The 20,983-nt window shown below is 36.1% G+C and overlaps 1 protein-coding gene and 1 pseudogene across 5 annotated transcripts in view; both read right to left on the bottom strand.

The window, feature by feature from the left end:
• DNAH8 (dynein axonemal heavy chain 8) overlaps positions 1–20,983 on the bottom strand; it is a 347,525-nt gene that overhangs the window by 291,896 nt on the left and 34,646 nt on the right. For all 5 annotated transcript variants that reach the window (XM_086706753.1, XM_086706756.1, XM_086706755.1 and 2 more), the window contains 4 exons: positions 15,864–16,040; positions 14,717–14,830; positions 8,852–8,959; positions 6,167–6,268 (listed from right to left, as the gene is read on the bottom strand). In XM_086706753.1, coding sequence (XP_086562879.1) covers positions 6,167–6,268; positions 8,852–8,959; positions 14,717–14,830; positions 15,864–16,040 — 501 coding nt within the window. The remainder of the gene's footprint in view (positions 1–6,166; positions 6,269–8,851; positions 8,960–14,716; positions 14,831–15,863; positions 16,041–20,983) is intronic.
• On the bottom strand, positions 2,501–3,798 carry LOC112862186 (dnaJ homolog subfamily C member 2 pseudogene; annotated as a pseudogene).

Below are 20,983 nucleotides of genomic sequence, written 5' to 3'. Positions count from 1 at the left end.
CTGTGACTGAGACTCAGGAATCTATATTTTTAACAACTTCCTGGATGACTGCTATAAACATTCAGATTTATGAATAAGTGATATTATACTTCTAACTATGACACATCTTGCCTCTTCTATCTCAATCTCCAAAACAACATAACTGCTCCTTTCAAGGTCACTGATTATTTTTCATTCACCCAATAAGTTTATCAGTGTGTACCATGTGTTAGGAACTCCTTGAGATGCTGGGAATACTGATAAGACCTCTAACCCTCATGGAATATACCATCTAAGAGCAATTACTTTATATTACTTCCCCTTCACCAATCAATCTCTTCATGTTGGACAAAGGAGGTAAAAGGATCTGAATAGACACTTCTCCAAAGAAGATATATAAATGGCCAATAAGCACATAAAAAGATGCTCAACTATAGCTAGCCATTAGAGAAATGCAAATCAAAACCACAATGAGATATTACTTCATACCCATTAGGATAGCTATTGTCAACAAAATAGACAATAACAAGCATTGGCAAGGATGTGGAGAAAGGGGAACCCTCCCGCATTGCTGAAGGCAATGTTAGATAGTGTAACCACTGTGGAAAACAGCTTGATGGTTCCTCAAAAAGTTAAACATAAAATTACCATATGGCCTAGGAATTCGAGTTCTAAGTATTACCCAAAAGAATTGGAAGCAAAGACTCAAACAGATAATTGCACACCAATGTTCGCAGCAGAATTACTCACAATGGAAAAATGGTTGGTAGCAATACAGATGCCTATCAACACATGAATGGATTTTAAAAAACGGGGTATATCCATACAATGGAACATTAACTTACGTTAGCCATAAAAAGGACTGATATTCTGACACACCGCCACAAATGACAGAACTTGAAAATGTCATGCTAAATGAAATAAGCCAGGCACAAAAGGACAAATAGTGTATAGTTCCACTTAAATGAGATACCTAGCATAGCCAAATTCATAGAGACAGAAAAGAGAATACAGGTTACCAGGGCTTGTGGAGGGGACAGATGGGGGAGTTATTGTTCAGTGGATACAGTTTCAGTTTGGGATGATGCAAAAGTTCTGGAAATGGATGGTCCTGATGGATGCACAATATTGGGGATGTACTTAATGCCATTGAACCATATACCTCAAAATGGTTAAAATGGTCCATTTTATGTTCTGTGTATTTTACCACAATTTTAAAACTTGAGTTGTAAAAAAAGAAAATAATTTTTAAATCTTCCCATAAAGAAAATGTCCAGCCCAGGTGACTTATTAGATGAGTTCTATCAGATCTTTTTTTGTACAATATTTTCTGTTTGATTTTCTGAATGCACACACAACAAAGATTATCATCAGGTCATGTCATAGCTGTACTTGTACTCAGTACCCTTGAGCGTCTTCCTCTGCTTTTACTGTCTCAACAAGTCCCTTATATTATTTCAGGTTGTTTTTCTTCTGTCTTGCGAGGCACTGCTTCTGCTATTTTTTCCCTATTTTTCAGGGGTATTAGATATGTTTTCAAAGCTTGTTGCAAAAGCTTCTGTTCTTCTGTTGTCCAAAAGGTGAAATCTGTGCATGGACTTTCAAATTGTTCCAAAGGTGTGTACTGTCAGCTTGAGGCATGACTCCCTGTGGTGTGCTGTCTTTTTGATGCAGGTCATGATTTTGGAGACTCTTTTTTTTACCAACTCCATAAAAAGAGTATGTGTTCATGTAATTGGCAACAGCTTCCTATGCTACTGTGATTTATAAGAAATACACAGATTTGGTCATTCAGGTGACCAAAATACATTTCTCATATATATTTGGTCTTCATCCATGGTTCCTGGATCACATCTCCCAAAAACCTTGCAATTTCACAAATTACAAGAACAGTGGGAGTATTTTTGTCATAAGATTTGGTCTCTTGTCCTCGGTTCTTGAAATTGCTTTCGAGCCATAAAGGTGAAATGGGTGTTTTGTTATTCATAACAAGCCCCTTTCCACCACAACTGGGTTTACATCATGAAGTGACTTCTGGAAGCAGTAAGGGTGGGGGCTGGTTGCCAGGGGAATGAACCAGGAATGTCTTACCCCCAATTCTGGGGAGGGGGGAGGGCTGCAAGTTGAATCAATCACCAATGGCCAAGGAGTGGATCAGTCATGCCTATATAATGCAATGAAACCTCCATAAAAAAAACAACCAAAGCATAAGAGACTGTTAAAAACTGAGAACAAACTGAGGGTTGATGGGGGGTGGGAGGGAGAGGAGGGTGGGTGATGGGTATTGAGGAGGGCACCTTTTGGGATGAGCACTGGGTGTTGTATGGAAACCAATTTGACAATAAATTTCATATATTGAAAAAAAATAAAAAATAAAAACATTTTACTATTTAAAAAAAAAAAAACAAAAACAAAAACAAAAGGAGGGGGTTCCAGTTGGTGAACACATGGAGATCTGAAGAGAGTGGTAGACTCCAAGAGGGAATGGAAGCTCTAAGCCCTTTCCCCATACCTTGCCCTGTGTACCTCTTCCATCTGTCTGTTCCTGAGTTATATCCTTCTATAATAAACCAGTAATCTAGCAAGTAAAATGTTTCTCTGAGTTCTGTGAACCACTCTAGCAAATTACTGAAACTCAAGGTGGGGAGTGTCATTGGAACCTCCAATCTACAGCCAGTTGACAACCTGGACTTGCTACTGGCATATGAAGCCCCACTCTTGTGGGGTTTAACCTGTGGGATGTGATGCTATGTCTGGGTAGATACGTCAAAATGGAGTTAAACTGTAGGACACCCAGCTGGTGTCCATGAATCGCTTGTTGATTTGGGGAACTCCACTCCCCCCCCCAACATGCACACACACACAATTTCCCATCCTGAATTTGTTCCAGCAAGGAAGAAGTTCACAGCTTTAATTAGTAATTGCAGGTCACTTCTCTTCTGACCGGTTTTTACTGCCATTTCCACCTTCGACAGTTGATTTGTCTGCATTCCTAGATGCTTGCCACATACAAGGCCTTAGCTTCCTCCTTCTCCTTTGTAATTTGCTCTTTTGCTTCTACCATCTGTTTTACCAGAGAAGCCATTCCTATTTCTTTTGTAGATGCTGATGCCTTTCATTTAAATACATAAGCTTGCTAGTTGGAACCTATCTCAAGGTTTTTCCACTTCTTCCTTCCCTCTAACCTGCTCCATCTCAGTATCAGAAAAGTGATTCCAGGTCTTCCATGAATTATGAAGTTTTTGCCTTTCCCTTTTAATGGCTTTTTTTCCCCTGGGTATCCTTCCCTTCTTTGCCAATAACCTCCTCTCCTTTCTCCTGAGCTCTCCAAGCAGCTTCTGCTTCAGCCCATCTTTGTTTTTCCTCAGTTTTGGGCTCCTTCTGTTTTCCTTCTGCTTGTGCTTTCTTCTCTGCTCCTTTCTTGGCTTTTTCTTTTTCTTTTAAAACAATTGTTTTACCCTTGCATCACAGCTATATATACATTATCAAGTAATGTTCTCATTCAACTTAGTTCTTTTTTTTCTTGATGTCCTGTTGCTCTGTCATGCTTCTCAATCCATCTCCTCTCATTGTGACATCCTGCTTCTTTATTTAAATACAAAAATCCTCTCCAGCAGTAAAACTTATACCAGAAGGAATAAAATGTCTCTCCATCTTCAAATGGTGAATTCATATCACCAAGTTTATGAGCTTTTTTATTCTTTATCCAGAATTCCTGTCAAGCCTTGGGGAAAACACTCTGAAGAACTTGTCCTTTGCTTCACTTTTATTTATTTTTTTAATATAAGTTGTTTTCAAGTTGGCTAACACACTGTGCATACAGTGTGCTCTTGGTTTTAGGGGTAGATTCCCATGATTCATCACTTACATAAAACACCCAGTGCTCATCCCCACAAGTGCCCTCCTCAATGCACTTTTACAAGTAACTGAATTATGAAAAGTAAGCTGTGTTAGATTCTCTTATTTTCACTGGATCAGACATTTCATAAGCTTTCATAATGCAAGTAGTTATGAAGTAGCCATGATTTCCTTCTTTTATTGTTTCTTCAGCTGCTTTCAGTGATATTTTAACACCATTTTTTATGAGCAGCTTTGGTCTATCTCTGTGTAACTCTGTCTTACGTGGCCAAATCCAAGAACCACATATGATCCTGGTTCTTCCCGTGTTTGGGATCAAGTATTTTCAGCATGAGAAATCACCCTAATGAGGCAGGCCAGGCCAGGTCTAAGGACTCAAAGACAGGGTCCTACAGGACTAGTTAAGAGGGTCCTTGGCTTCATGCAGTATGGAAATCAAACATGAACCAGCAGGAAGTGGGAGAAAAGTTTTTTGAAGATATAGAGAGAGCAGATATGAAGAGCCATCTGGGAGACTTGAAAAGGAAAGGAGCTTGAGTCTCATCTTTGCTTGGGGTCTCAGGCTTTTGCTGGCACTTGTGACCTGGTGCATGGGTCCTCTTAGGCATCCAAGAACTGAGCAGAACAAAGGCAGGATCCAGGTGTCCTTCATATCACTCACTCCCTGAATGAGTCTTGGCATCCAGATGTCTAGTGCCAGTCGTCTAGAATAGGCACATGGTGGCTCTGCCCGGGTCATTCCTTAGATATCATCTATTGTGCTGGAAGACTCCAAAGATATCATTATCTCTCTGTCCCTCAGGAGGAGGACATATGCTATTTGCATTACAAGGCATGTGAGGAGTGGGGTGCTGGTGCGGGTCCTAGCAAGAAAAGAAGCTGGAAAAGAAGCAAAGGGGGGAAAAAAACAGTTTTTTCTCTAATGGGGTCCCTTGGGTTTCCCTGTCTCAATAGTGTAGTTCTTCACTTTCTGTTCCCTGTCATCACTGGTTCCAGAGGTCAGAAAATGGTGACGGCAGTGCTTAGGCAAAGCCCTGTGAGTGCAGCGGTTCACGTCCCATTTGTTTTTTATTTTTATTTTTTTTTTTTTTTAATTTTTTTTTTTCAACGTTTATTTATTTTTGGGACAGAGAGAGACAGAGCATGAACGGGGGAGGGTCAGAGAGAGGGGGAGACACAGAATCGGAAACAGGCTCCAGGCTCTGAGCCATCAGCCCAGAGCCTGACGCGGGGCTCGAACTCACAGACCGCGAGATCGTGACCTGGCTGAAGTCGGACGCTTAACCGACTGCGCCACCCAGGCGCCCCCACGTCCCATTTGGAGAGCACTGACCATCCTGTGGCTCTGCCTCCCAGGCCCAACCTTGTGCCTTGGTTCCATAAAGTCCACAGAACAGCACATGATGACAGCCAATAACAACTTCTGGATGAAACCATTTCCTGCACACTTTAAAACACAGATCCTTTTAATTTTTTACAAACTTCTCCAGAGAATAGAAAAGGGAGGCATACTATCTTCCCCTCCTCCATCTCCACTCATTCTGAGACCTTAGTGCCAAAAATACTGACAAGGACACTATGAGAAAGGAAATTTGCAGGCTGTCTATCTCTCATGAATATAGTTGCAAAAACTGTAGCAAACAAAATTGTAGCAACCCAAATTTTAAAGTTTTTTTTTTTTTTATTATACCATGACCAGGAAAGTCTCATTTTAGAAAACCTAAAGATGTCATCCATCACACTAACAGACTGAGGAAAAGAATCTAATAAGCATCACAATAAATATCTGCAGAAATTTCTTTTTTAAAACCCATTCATAACTTTAAAAAATATCTCCTAGTACTAAAACTAGGAATAGAACTTCCTTAATCTAGTCAAAGATGTATCTAAAACCTATGAATGCATCAGGTTTGCAATGCAGAGTGCAAAATGGGGAAATGTCTGAAACATCCTCCTCCAGAAGATGATCAAGACCAGAAGCCATCTATCATTTTGATTATTTAAGAATGTATGGCAGTCGTCGTCAAAACAAAAAGGCAAGAAAATGAAATTAACAGGAGCTGGAGTGAAAGGCAGGGACCAGAGTATATGATACAGCAAGAAGAGTCTGATGTGGGCAGCCATAGATAAGATGAGGAACAAATTATACCCTAAATGAGCACTAAATATAAAGGAAAGCTGATAATTCTAATGAGGCTCCTTTTATGTTCTCATGCTACTCTGTAAATGCTTTTTCAAAGTTAACGTGTTCTGTGAACGAACAAAGTAAACAAAAGTAGGCCAGACAATGAAACCTTTACTTTATGAAAATAAGAGTATTTATACAAACCTGAATTTTCTTTAATACAAGTGGAGTTTCCTGATCCCATACGTGGACAGTTCCTCCATCAGTAATATATGCTTTACATGCTGTCACCATTTGATTTGTTACCTAAAATAAATACAAGTTCAAAAGTAACTACAGGTAAAAAGAGAAATAAAAGTTAAGATTTTTAAACCATAACCAAAAAAAATATGATAAATAGTAAATTTACAAGATGAAACCACAATATAAAAAATAAAGAAATACACATTCTAGTCCAAACCAAGAAAATTCAAAATTTTGATGGCATTTAAGTTGATGTCACTGGGGCCATAAATTTCAAAGTCCTCTATATTTTTCTGTTGTTTATCTTTCCTCTAATTAGGATCCAAGTGTGATTCTTCACCATTCTTCAACATGCAAACTAAATTTAAAGTTAACCACATCCCCAAAATAGTGGGAGAAAAAAACCAGTCACTTAAATGGTCAGGAGGTTAGACTGAGATGGCAGGTTGACACACAGACATTTTGGAGAATTCCTAAAATATGGAAAGCACATGGGATCAAATTTCCAGAAAGGAGGTGTTTGGGGGAAGACTAGAGAAAACCAGAACCCAGTTCTGGAGAAGGTTACCATGAAGGTGGAACATTTATGGGAAATCTTTGAGGTGGGAGACAATGAGAGGTATCCCTTGTTTATGATGCTGCACATTGAAATTGGAGCAGCTTGTACAGTAGGTAACAATGACATATGCTGGCAGGACAAAGCCATGAGTGTGGACTATGCCCCAGGTAGCTTCTGTGCCCCAGGAGGACATGTCAGAGAAAAAGCTCTTGACATTCCCCCCCTGTCCCCCCCCCACACACACACACACAAGAGACAGACTACAAGGAACAGCACAGGAAGGCAAATTAGGAGTTGAAGACAAAAATAGGCAGACAACTAAGAATGACCAAACAATTAAAGAAAATAAACATGGTAACAGAGGCATTAAACTCAACAAAAAGGAAATACAAAAAACATATATGTAAAATATTTTAAAATATCTTTTATTAACTAAATTAGTTCAGGAGGAAGATATGAGAGTATTTTGCATCACGAAAAGAAAACAACTAGAGAACTTGGAAGTTGAAATTTTTATTATCAAAATAAAAAAAATTTATTGATGAACTGACTGGCAACTGGGACATAAATGAAGAGCAAATCAGTGAGCTGAAAGGTCAAAGGACAGAAAGTGACAAAAAAAAATTAAGAGAAATGGAAGTTAGATTCAAGGGGAGAGAATAAATTGAACAGGTAGGTAAGGAATAGTCAAAATCAAAACAAGGAAATTTCTCAGGAATGGAGACAACAGTCTTTGGATTGAAATAATCCAGCAAATACAGAACAAGATAAATGTAAAAAGAAACACATCACTTTGAAGTTTTAGAAGTTCAAGGATAGAGAAAAAAAATCCTAAAAGCTTCTTGAAAGAATGAGATAGGTTGCCTACAAAGGAAAAATAATCAGATTAGCATCTAATTTCTCATGAACAGTCCTGGATAGGAGACAACAACATCTTCAAGTTTCCAGGAGAAAATTATGTTGAAATTGGAATCCCAGTCAAACTAACATTTGAGTGGCAGGACAAAATGAAGCTATTTTCACACATGCAGGAATTCAGGAGGTTCACCACACACAGACTCTCTCTCTGAAAGAACCATTTGAGAATACTTTTCACCCAAAGAAATAATGAATCCAAGATGGAGGAAGATATGGAAATCACCAAACAGAGGTGATCAAAGAAACTAGCAATGCTTAGATTTTAGTCGGAATACATGTGGATTCAAAATCTTAACAAAATATTAGGCAAAATAGTTTAAAAATATTAACAAAAATAGGGGCGCCTGGGTGGCTCAGTTGGTTAGGCAACCAACTTCAGCTCAGGTCATCATCTCACGGTTCATGGGTTCCAGCCCCGCATCGGGCTCTATGCTGACAGCTCAGAGCCTGGAGCCTGCTTCAGATTCTGTGTCTCCTCTTCTCTCTGCCCCTCCCCTACTCACACTCTGCGTCTGTGTCTCAATAATAAATAAATGTTTAAAAAAAATTTTTTTTAAATATTAACAAAAATATAAAATGAGAAATCTCAGCGTGGGACATACATAACAAGAAAGAGAGAGACAAGGGATGGGGAAAAATCCTAAACTTCTTGCCTTGTTTGGGAAATAGATGATGATTAAATCTATTCATTTGCTTGTTAAAAGAAATGTGACTATTACTTTATATATTTATGTTCTGCTTGAATCACAAAGAAATTCTATTCTTGTGTTTCGTGGATGATTTTTCAAGTTACTTAAGTGATGAACCATATGTCATCAGAGGAAGATTTTACACAAACTACAGGGCCACCGGGAGAGGCTAAAGACACATTGTTAATAGTGGACACAATTCTTAGGTCCTGAGGAAACTATCTGAACAGAATAAATTAGAAAAGCACCAGCTACATTTAAACAAAAAACCTGAGGGCTTACCTCTAACAAAAAGAGGGTACACCTTCAGTTAAGTACAACTAACCAGTCAACACCTTTCATTTCTTGTCCACTGGAAGTATTAAAATCCATAACTCGGAGAGGCACCCAAACTTCCCAGTTCCCTTCCCTGGCCCCGAGGGAAAGTATTATTAACTTTTGTACAGGGTGACATGTGTGATTTCTTCCTTGGAAACTTACTTTGATAAACAACGAGGTCATTCTCTCTGAAGTATTATAATACCGTGACACACCGTGAATCATTCTGATGGCATTAATCAAATTTTGTATTCCATGTGCCATGGAAACCTAAAATTGAAATATATTAAGGGAAGTCCGTCATATATTTATATTTTTAATAAACAATATTCTATAAAATTCAAAACTCTAAAGATGCATAAAATAAGGCTGAAACTTTGATCTTAAAGTCAAATTTTACTAAATGCAATGTAGTGTCCCAGACTGGATCTTGGAACAGAAAAAGAATATCAGTTTTGACAAATGTACCAAGAAAATGCAAGGTGTTAATGGGAGAAACTTGAAGACGATTCTGTACAGTCATTGTAACTTACCTGTACATCTAACCTCAAAGGTTTGTTTAAAAATAAAATTTAAGAGGTGAAAATGATTTTACGATGAATAGTTCAAGATAATCTATTTAAAGATGAAGAAACTTGATATCTTCTAGGGTAAAGTGACTTGCTTATGGCCAGAAAGCTAGTTTAAAACAGAGATCAGACTAAAACCTATTTCCACTTGTGCAATTCAATTCACCTTTCAGCAAACCTACTAACTACCACCAGTTTTGGAGGATATTTGGGAGAAATTCAAATATATAAATTCAAATACAAGGACAGTTCTAGAGGCAGTCACAACAGAGTGGAAGAGATACATGCAAAACAGTGAAACAAGTGGAAAAACATTCAGCAAAGGGAAACAAGTACAAGAGAGACATAAACCATCACTAATGTATATTGAATGCTTACGATATGCCAGGCACTAGGCAAAGAGCTTCACATATTACCTTAATTTATGCTGACAATGATCATTTAAGGTACATTTGATCATCAGATCTGAAACATCACTGATTACAAGATGGCACCAATTCTTTATACATTAGCAAGAAAGGAAAACAATGCTCAATATGGGAAGTTTTAACTCTCCCGTAAAACTAAGTCACCAACAGGCTAAATGTCCTCTGTAAAGGTAATCATGAAATAAACGAGCCATTGGAGAAAATGACAGGAACAAAGATTCCATATCCAAATCTTGTTCCTTGGGTATGGTGGGAGAATAAACTGTCCTGAAGATTTGTACCACAGGCTGGTTACTTACTCACCGTAGTCTAAATTCATACCAATGTTACCAACAAAACAAAACAAAACAAAAAAAAACCACTTCAATCGGAAAACTAATAATCTAAGATGGTGTCCAGTCACATCCACAATGATTCCTAAGACTGGACTCTCTTATAAGATGTGCTCTGAGTACAGAGATGTTAAATGTGAGAAAGATAAGTGTCGTAGAACCTAAAAAATAAAGTATTATGATTATTCCCATTGTGCAGATGAGAAAACATAGAAGCAGGGAAGTTAAGTACCTTGTCCCACAGCTGTTACATAACTACAGTTATGTGCCTGACATTTTGAGACCCTGCTTTTAACTATGACACAAATCAGGATGGAAGAACAGGTCAATGGCTGTTCCACCATCAAGGAGCTTGCCTTTTGTTAGGACAAAACAGAATATATAAAAGATTTCTTTAATAATGACAAAATAAAACCAGAAATAACTACTGAATAGTGTGCTGTATGTCCTAGGCATCAGGTGTTAACTATGGCTTAATTAAATCAATTGTATGTGGCTTATGTAAATTAACATCATTACTTTGCAGGTCACCTTGTATGTCAGAATTCATATTATATGTGTTATCTGTATATCAGAAAGAGTCTAATGAAAATAAGCCTTGGAGGAGTCCCTTCCACTCTCAATAAAGCAAGTCTACAAAGTGCCCCTAGCTCCAGTGAAGAAGGCTCAGAGATGGCACCAAATGGGTCCATCAGGAAAATGACCTTCATCTAAATTTAAACATCATTTATTAGAGAAGCTCCTTGAGCACATAGTTCTTACCTATCTGTACACAGTGTTTGACACTTTATATGTAAAACACACGACAGATATGCCAATACCCAGAAAGTGCAATAGCAAGATAATAAAATGAAACATTAAACATAAAATTCATAAAATTTATCAACCAGAAATGGAAGCATGAGTCCTCTGAACTTTTCCTGCTCAAATGTGAGTTACAAGCTAAACTAGTTTGTGAGTTACAAACCAAAGCAATTGCTGTTTGCTTTTAATGAGAGTAAAGAAAATGAGGATAAAAAGAACAGTGAATGCATCGAAGATAGTGACTATATGAGGGGGAAGCAATTATATGACAGTATTATTAGTACTTCTTTAATATCAAAGATAATGTTTGAAACATTCCTTCATCAGAGAATATAAAAAGCTCAATAACAACAACAATAACTACAACAACAAAATAATAATAATAATGTATATCCATGGCTAGAGCAATCGAATAAAATTTTTTAAATTACTAGGATGAAAAGAACACCAGAATTAAAGATGTGAAAATTCTATAAATTTAAACAAGTCTTTTGAACCAAGAAGTTGAAATTAGTACACCTAAAAATCTAGAGAGTTTGATAACAATAAAAAGCATTGTACCTTTCTTCCAAGTTTATTTTTTATAATGAAGAGCTTTAAATAATATAGAAAAGTACAGAGAATAGTATAATGATCAGTTATATCCATCGCTACACTTGACAAAAATTAATGTTTTGTTACATTTGTTTCATCAATATCTACTTGCAGGTGGTCCTCCTAGAATAGACTTTAAATATATGTCTATTTAATATTTGAATCTTCAACTCTTGTGAGTAAGCCCAAATGCATGTGACATGTGATAATTCTGATTTTTCTTAGAAATAGATTTTAACTGCACATGCTATAAAGCTGGGGAATCAAATCACTGAGCTCCTGAGTGAGCCAAGTAATGGCCATAATTCTCTATTACCAATTTGGTTTGTTTTACTCATGATCATATGCACACAAACACCTAAAAAGTGATGCAACATGTTCTAATGTGAAACGGATTTTTAAAAGGTCCCCAGCAGAAGTCCAGTTGCTGGTACTAAAGGTGTAAATAAGCTGTAAATAAAACCCATCATCTCTTTATGGAATCAATTCCAAGACTGCTCCTGGAAGTCTTCCTATTCTCTCTCATGGTGCTTCCTGGTGGAGAATAGATTCCTGCATGGCCGTAAGAACTGTCCTGACCAAGGCTCTCAACTCTACGTTTTTCCCTCCTCACCTACATTAAACTCCTTGGTTAACGGAACCATCTTGGAATGGGTATGAACCACCCCTATACATATCTATCTTCTCCAAATCCTCTTTCCCTGACTCCAGGATGAAACCAGCATTGACCCTGCCCTAAAAAGTTTGGCCAACCAAACCATATAGCCAATGGCAACATGTATGTGGAGGCTTTGACTATGTCTTCAAAAATTAGAATGGAGAATGCTGAATATGTATATCAGACACTAATATAAATTATTTTGAAAGCATTTTAACTTAGAGAATAACTTGAAGAAGCAGCATGGAGAAGCAGGAAAAAAAACAAAGCAAAATGCCAGAGTGCTAGATTCAAATTCAGTCTCATGACTTACAGTTGTAGAAATGCTCAAATTCTATTCTTTGTTTTTAAAATGAGGACTGTTTTGCATACAGAATGAAAATGCATGGAAAGTATGTATTACAATGCCTACAGTAAAAGGCCAGGGGTTTTCAAGACTGTGGACACCTTTAAAAACACAATTGCCTGGGGAACTCTCCTGGCTAAACATGATCCACAAAAGAGGCAACACCCAGCCAAAGTTGGGCAACACTGCCGTAAGTTCTCAACAAATATTAGTTTCCTTGACTTCCCCTCTCTACTAAAGAAAGGATAAAATATACCATGCTCTACATCAGATTCCCAGAACTTATGGATTTATAACTGGAATTTTATACTCATTGACCAACATCTTTCCATTTCCCCCACTTCCAGCCCTGGCAACTAACGTTCTATGAGTTAGTTACCATGAGTTTGGCTTTTTAAAATTCCACATATAAGTGAGATCACACAGTGTTTGTCTTTCTCTGTCGTACTTGCTTCATTTAACATAATGTCCTCAAGGTCCACCCATGTCACAAATGGCAAGATTTCCATCTTTCATATATATATCCACTTATCCAGTGATAGACACCTAGGTTTTTTCCATATCTTGGTTATTATGAGTAAGTAATACTGTGATGAACATGGGAGTGCAGATATCCTTATTTCATTTACTTTGAAAAGATACCCAGTAGTGGAATTGCTGGATCATATGGTAGTTCTATTTAATCTTTTGAGGAGTCTCCGTACTGTTTTCCATAGTGACTGCATCAATTTACATTCCCACTACTTGTTTTTTTGATGTTAGCCATTCTTGTTATCTTGTTTTTTTGATGATAGCTATGAGGTGATATTACATTGTGGTTTTGATTTGTACTTCCTAATGATTAGTGATGTTGAGCTTCCTTTCACGTTCTCATTGGTTATTGGGATGACTTCTTTGGGAAAATGTCTCTTCAGTTCCTGCCCATTTTTTCCATTATATTGTTTGCTTTTGTTATTGAGTTGTATAAATTCTTACATATTTTGAACATTGATTCCTTATCTGACATATGATTTGCAAATATTCTCTTCCATTCCATAGGTTGCCTTTACATTTTGTTGATATATATATATATCAACATATATATAATATAATAATATAATATAATTATATTATACAATAATATATATTATAATATTACATATTTGATATATTATCCAAAAAATCATCCCTAAAACCAATGTCAAGAAGTGTTTTCCCCATTCTTTCTTCTAGGAGTTTTATGGTTTCTTGTGTTACAATGAAGTCTTTAACCCATTCCAAGTTAATTTTTGTGAGGAATGTAAGATAGGGGTCTAATTTCATTCTTTTGCATATGATTATTCAGTTTTCCCAATACTATTTATTGAAGAGACTATCCTTTCCTCACTGAGTAGTCTTAGCTCCCTTGTCAAAAATTTTTGACCATATATGTGAGGATTTATCTCTCTTGTTTCTGTCTGATTGATGTGTCTATTTTTATGCCAGTACCGTAATGCTTTAGTTACTCTAGCTTTGCAGTATAGCTTGAAATCAGGAAGTGCAATGTCTCTAGCTTTATTATTCTTTCTCAGGATTGTTTTGACTAGTGGACATCTTTTGTGGGTACGTACAATATAAATTTCAGGATTTTTCTCCATTATTGCAAAAACTGTCACTGGAAATTTGATAAGGATTGTATGAATATATAGATGGCTTTGGGTAGTGTGGAAATTTTAACAATATTCATTCTTCCAATCCATGAACATGGGATATCTTTCTATTTCTTTTTGTAGTGCTTTGATATCAGGGTAATGCTGGTTGGGCACTCTCTCTTGCTCATTCCTGGATCATTCACCCTAGGGGAAGCAAGTTACCCTATGTAAAAACTCATGTGGTGTGCAACTGGGGCCTGCCAACAACCATATGAGCAAGCTTAGAAGTGGACCCTCCAACTATTAGTCTCCACTTCCAGTGAGACCACATTCCCAGCTAATAGTTTGTCCACAAGTTCATGAGACACCCTGAGGCAGAGACACTCAAACTATGCTATGCCTGGATTCTTGATTTATAGGAACTGTGTTTTATGCGAATCAGTTCTGGGGTAATTTGTGATGTGCAATGGATTAATTAGTTTAATTCACAAATGAGATTATACTCATGATAATGTCAAATATTTAAATGTAGTTTGGAATAATAAGTTTATAATTCATGATAGATGTATAACAGGAAAATATATCTTTTATATAATTTTTCTGCAGTATACATTTCCCAATACACATATATTACGTTATTTTAAAATGAGTTATTTTTAAAAGTACACTTTAAAAAGCATACTTACTAGGTCATAGTTATAGAGAGGTTGACACACTTTTTCTAAAGTGTACAAATATCTGACATTATCTTTTGATTCATTTGCTGTATCTGTTATTCTTGCATCCAAATCACGCCAATTCTAAGGGAAAAAATGTATAAGAATTCCATGAAACATCCAAATATATCACTGTACTTAATTTTAATCAAGAAATTCAGGGGGCACCTGGGTGGCTCAGTCGGTTAAGCGTCTGCCTGCAGCCCAGGTCATGATCTCACAGCTCATGAGTTTGAGCCCCACGTCGGGCTCTGTGCTGACAGCTCAGAGCCTGGAGCCTGCTTCAGTTTCTGTGTCTCCCTGTCTCTCTCTCTCTCTGCCCTTCCCCCGTTTGTGCACTGTCTCTCTCTCTCTCTCTCTCAAATATAAACATTAAAAAAATTTAAAAAAAAAGAAATTCAGGCTATCTTCCGTAATCATACATATACTAAAGTAGCTGGTACTGAAATGTGATTGATACATCTGTTTCTTATATTATTTAAGACAAAGTTATCATAAACACCTTAAATGATTTACTAAAACTAAAGACTCATTCTTTTTGTAATTAACATTTTGTCTGTAGGCTTAAGCTGGACTTGCTTCTATCTGGAGTGACTTTTCTAAGTTAGTTATTTATAACATTGCATTATTTTGGGTCTTTGAGAAAAGGATATATATCTAGATAGACAGATACAGATATAGATAAATATAGACAAATTTTTTAAAGAAAGAATACAGAAAAATAAAAGGACCCAGAAAAAATCAAACCAAACTGTGGACTAGTGGACATGAGCTATCTATCTAACAAGAGCACATTTTTGTTTTTGATTTTCTATGTAGTTCTTTACCTCAATGAGCCTCTATTGATTCACAATTTCAAAAGCAACTTAAAAATAAATAGCAATCATTCCATAGTAGTATTGTCAAAATTGATATACAAAATATTGAGAAAGAAGTCTTCATTTCTATACTTCCTTTTCCTCTTTGGGAAATAATTGTGGAATATGAGAGAGCCTCACCTCAACGTTTAAAACCTCTAAACACATGGTTCCAGTATATGATGTGAAGAAGCAGTTCAAGAAGGGTAATTTTCTAGTTGGTTGTTCTGAAGCAAATTTTAAAATAAAAGGCCTTTTACCTTTAACAGTTTGGAGTGTGCAACATTAAGCACATTTATGACAGCCTTACAACTTGGTCCTTTAATCTGTTCAATGATATAATTGAATTTGGCTGACATGCGTTTCCAGTGTTCCAATTCAGTAAGTGGACCTGAGTCATCAGCTTCCTTTCTCATCTGCTCACTCTCAATAAGTACCTGCAATTAAAAAAAAAAAAAAAAAAAAATCACAGAATTTAAGAATGTTACTTTCTTCTTTGGTAAAACCTCATTGTTTGTATCTTTTCAAAGGAAGCTAAAAATTTTTATAAATTTTAATTGAGGAATATTAAAAACTCTCAGCAAACTGGGACACCTCAGTGGCTTAGTCAGTTAAGCATCTGACTTCTGCTCAGGTCATGATCTCATGGTTTGTGAGTTCGAGCCCTGTGTCAGTCTCTGTGCTGACAGTTCAGAGCCTGAAGCCTGATTCAGATTCTGTCTCCCTCTCTCTCTGCCCCTCCCCCATTTGTGCTCTGTCTCTGTCTCAAAAATAAACATTAAAAAAAAATTAAAAGAAAAACTCTTAGGAAACTAAGAACAAAAGGGAACTTCTTTAACATGATAAATAGTATCTACCAAAAATCTATAGCAAACCTCATATTTAATGATGAAATTTTAGAAAATATCACTTTAAAACCAAGGACAAGAAAAATTTGCCACTAACACCATCCACAACTATTCAACGTGGTAATGGAGGTCTCCAAACAAGAAAAGCAACCAAAAGGCGTAAGAATTGGAAATTAAAAAAAAAACAAAAACAAAAACAATAATGGCAGTGTGCCTGGGTGGCTCAGCTGGTTGAGTGTCAGACTTGATTTCGGCTCAGGTCACGATCTCATGGTCATGAGATTGAACCCCACATCCGGCTCAGCACTAGGTGTGGAGCCTGCTTAAGATTCTCTGTCTCCTTCTGCCCTTCTTGTGTGCTCTCCCTCTCAAAAAAAATTGTCATAATCAAAGATGATATGTTTGGCTACATTTTTAAAATTCAAGAATATCTAAAGACAAACTTCTATAATAAGTAAAAGTGAACAATTCAGTAAGGTTACTGGATGTACACATAAATATTAGTAGCATTTCTTTACAAGCCATATAGCAATCTGAAAATGTAATTTCTAAAAGAAGATAGTATTTGCTGTAACAAACAACAACAATGATCAGATATCTAGAGATTAGCAAAAGATGTACAATATCTTTGTGGATAAAATTAGAAAACTTACTTTCAGCATACAAAAGAAGACCTAAATAAATGGAGAGAAATACCATGTTCGTGGATGGAAATCTTCAACCATATAAAGGTGACAATTTTCTCTAAATTAATGTATACATTTAGTGAAAACCAATCAAAATATCAATAGAGTTTTTCAGAATACTTGAAAAGCTAGTCTTAAAATTAATTTGGAAGAATAATTAACCAGAAATAACCAATGCAATTTTGAAGAAAAATACATAAATGACAAATGTTGACTTAGTAAAAAACTACAGAAATGGAAGCAGTATTACCTGAGTGTAAAACCCAAATAAGTAGACCAGTGGGATAGACAAAGGGATTTAGAAACTTTATGTATTACAGAGTGATATTAAAAATTTGTCAGGAGGAAACAATGGGCTATTAAATAAACAGCTTATTTTGGGGACAATTGGCTAACTATATGGAAAAAGACAAAATTAGATTCCTACTCCACATACACAATTAATTCCAGATGGATTACAAACCTAAATATTAAAAACAAAATGGCAACACTTTTAAAGAAAACATAGGAGATGAGGGGAAAATGATGAAGTAAAGCATGGAACTAAATATCGTAATTGTCAAGAAAATGGTTACCACTGGGGGAAGAAAAGGGAGTTAAAATTGGGAAGAGGGATGCATGAGGACTGTTAGGTGCTGGTAATGCTGCTTCTTGTGCAAAGGTTACATGAGTGTTCATTTTACAACAATTTGTTTCTTTTATGGTATTTATTTCTGTAGATTTCACTAATATTTAAGGTAAATAAATAACTCAGGAGAATATCTACATAATATTTAAGTAGAAAAGTTTCTTGAATAAAATACAAAAAGCACAATGTTCCTACCACTGGAGGTAGCTAAAATGAAGCTGGATTACAATTTGTAACTAATATGTTTACATTAAAATATAAAACTTTCACATGACTAAAGACACCATACCAAATGAAAATGTAGGACACAATGGAGACCAACAAAGTTAACATATGGAAAATATTATTTAAACTCCAGCAACTTGGTAAGATATCATCAAGCAATCTGAAATAAAACTAGGTGAAGGATGTGAACAGGCAATTCAACAAAGAGAAAACTTAAATAGCCACTGAACACATTCAACCTCAATAGAAATCAGAGTAATACAAAATAAGATATCATTCCACACCCAACATACTGACAAAGATTAGAAATCTAATGATCCAAGTGCAACAAAAGATTTGAAGAAATGGGAACTCTCATAGGCTTCTATAAAAATGAAGTAAGTTAATATAACCACTCTTTGGAGGGCTATGTAATACCCAATAAAAAAAGCCATATGCTATTGCTGTCAGCAATTCCACTGAGAAACTCTAGAACCTGTGCAAAGGAGATCTGAACAAAGGTATTAACTGAATTCTAAAAATTAACTGAATTTCTAAAAATAGAAACAACTGTCTTTCTGAAGGAATGGATGAACAAATCTCTCTACCTCCTTAAACAGAGGATATTAGACATGACTTAAATGTATCTTAATGTCTGAAAATGTATATAATAAACTGATAGGAACACCAGACAGTAGTTAAGTGAATAATTTAATTTATTTGTACCAACACAGATGAAAGAGAATGCTAAATGAGAAAAAACATAAACTGTGAAATGATATTATAAATACCAATTGTATAAAGACCTTAATCACAAATATATATTCTGTATTTATATATATACATAGTGTATACATATAATTTTAATATATATAATTTAAAGCTTACAAATATGAAAATGCAATAAAAGTGTAAAACTTTCAGGAGAATGAGAGACAAAAACATCAGGATAGTGGTAATATAGAGGGAAGGAAAGGGATGGGTTGGAGGCTTTCATGAAAATAAAACAAGATCTGAAGTAAATGTGGCAGAAAATAAAACAGATCTGAAGTAAAATGAGAATCTATCGGGGCGCCTGGGTGGCGCAGTCGGTTAAGCGTCCGACTTCAACCAGGTCACGATCTCGCGGTCCGTGAGTTCGAGCCCCGCGTCAGGCTCTGGGCTGATGGCTGATGGCTCAGAGCCTGGAGCCTGTTTCTGATTCTGTGTCTCCCTCTCTCTCTCTGCCCCTCCCCCGTTCATGCTCTGTCTCTGTCCCAAAAATAAATAAATGTTGAAAAAAAAAATTAAAAAAAAAAAAAATGAGAATCTATCTATTTAATCTCAGTGGTAGTTTCAGGGGTCTTTGTTATATTGTTTTCTGTACTTTTTATGTTTATAGCTTCACATAACTTAAATTGTGATGGAATTTTTAAGAATACAAAGGAAGTAAAATACACAGTTGATTTTTCAGACCCATGAAGGTTCTTTCTTCACTCCATGAAAGTTACTTGCTTTTAATTTTAACCATTCTGTGTAGAACTCTTTCCTAATCCTATCACAAGCTTCCTCGTCACCTTAAATAGAGGACACTAGACATAATTTAAATTTCTCTTAACTGGCTGAAGGTCTATCTAGTTTGAATCACAGAATTAAAGAATGAAAATTCTTGAAATTTAATTCCTGTTACAACATGTTTCGTAGATAGATACCAGCCTCAAATTGGGTACTTTTAGGATGCAGTACATTCTGTATTTGTGTGTGTGTGAAGAAGGGATTCTGTGAGAAAATTATCCTGATTTCAAGATTAAAAATCTCTCTCCTTGCAGCCACCACCTCGTCTTCTGCCATTTAGGGCCATACACTGCAAGTTTAATTTCACATGAAATCCCATCAAATATTTGAAGCTATCATGACCTCCTAAACCCCCCCTCCCACCCACTCCCAGGTCAAATATCTCCATGTACTTTCCTTGAATGACATTGTTCATATCCTTGGCCTATTTTTTTTTTCAATGTTGCCCATTTCTTAATGATGTAAAGAAGATCTTTACATATTATGGATACTCTTTGTTATATATGCTGATTATATTTTCTCCAAGAAAGTTGTTTTTTAATTTTGCTCATGGTAATTTCTGACATATGGAAGTTGGTAAATTGTTTTTATGTAGTCAAATATGTCAGTTTTTTCTTTCATGGCTTCTGAGTTTTGTATCTTAAGAAGATATCAATAGAGCTCTATGTTGTGTTCTGATTCATTTATAGGTTTTGTTTTATTTTTCACATTACTTATTTAGGGTTGCTTTTGTTCACTCACAGTGTTTTTGAGATTCATCCAATTTGTCGTGTGTATCTGTTTTTTTTTTTTTTCATTTTTAGCTTTCAAATTTATGTTTATAATTTATCTTGACTAATTTTTGCGTATGACAAGGTCAATGTTTATTTTAGATGTCATGGTTCAGATGTTTATTTTAGATTAAAGATCTCTCCCATTTCCTGCATTGATTCTACTTAATTGGAGCCATTTGCTGCAATTGCCCAATGTGATTTTCTTATTTCAACTTGTTAAATCTCCCTAAATCTCAGCTATTTTCTTTTGCTTGTTCATTTTCATGAAAGAAAATCTATATTGATTGATTGCAATAACTGGGGGGATCTCCTCAGCCATTGTGTAGGACAGAGCCTGATTTCCACAATGGGTTACAGCTCCCCCTTCCTCCAGCGACATAGTAAGTGGGTACAGAAGTCCTGCGGTGCTCTATTATCCACTTCAATTTCCTAGTGACACCTGGAACAAATTCTGTGACCAGCACTCCAGGCCCTGGTGGAGTTTCCAAAGTCCTCCAATTTTTCCATTCCAACTGCACCTCCTTCCTTCTAACATAGTTCTAAGAGAGGTAAATTGAAAGTGCTCTTTTCTAGAAAGCTTTTACTCAGTTAAGATTTTTTTTTGCCTTAGTCTTCACTTGACTGAACGTTTTCTTCTCTAGCTCCACTGACCTGTGCTCATGAACTAGAGATCCGTGAGTTGGCTCC

Source organism: Puma concolor, chromosome B2, assembly GCF_028749965.1.
Source record: "Puma concolor isolate L17-30 chromosome B2, mPumCon1.1.hap2, whole genome shotgun sequence".
NCBI classification, from domain to species: domain Eukaryota; kingdom Metazoa; phylum Chordata; class Mammalia; order Carnivora; family Felidae; genus Puma; species Puma concolor.
This window is presented reverse-complemented; position numbering and strand designations above follow the sequence as displayed.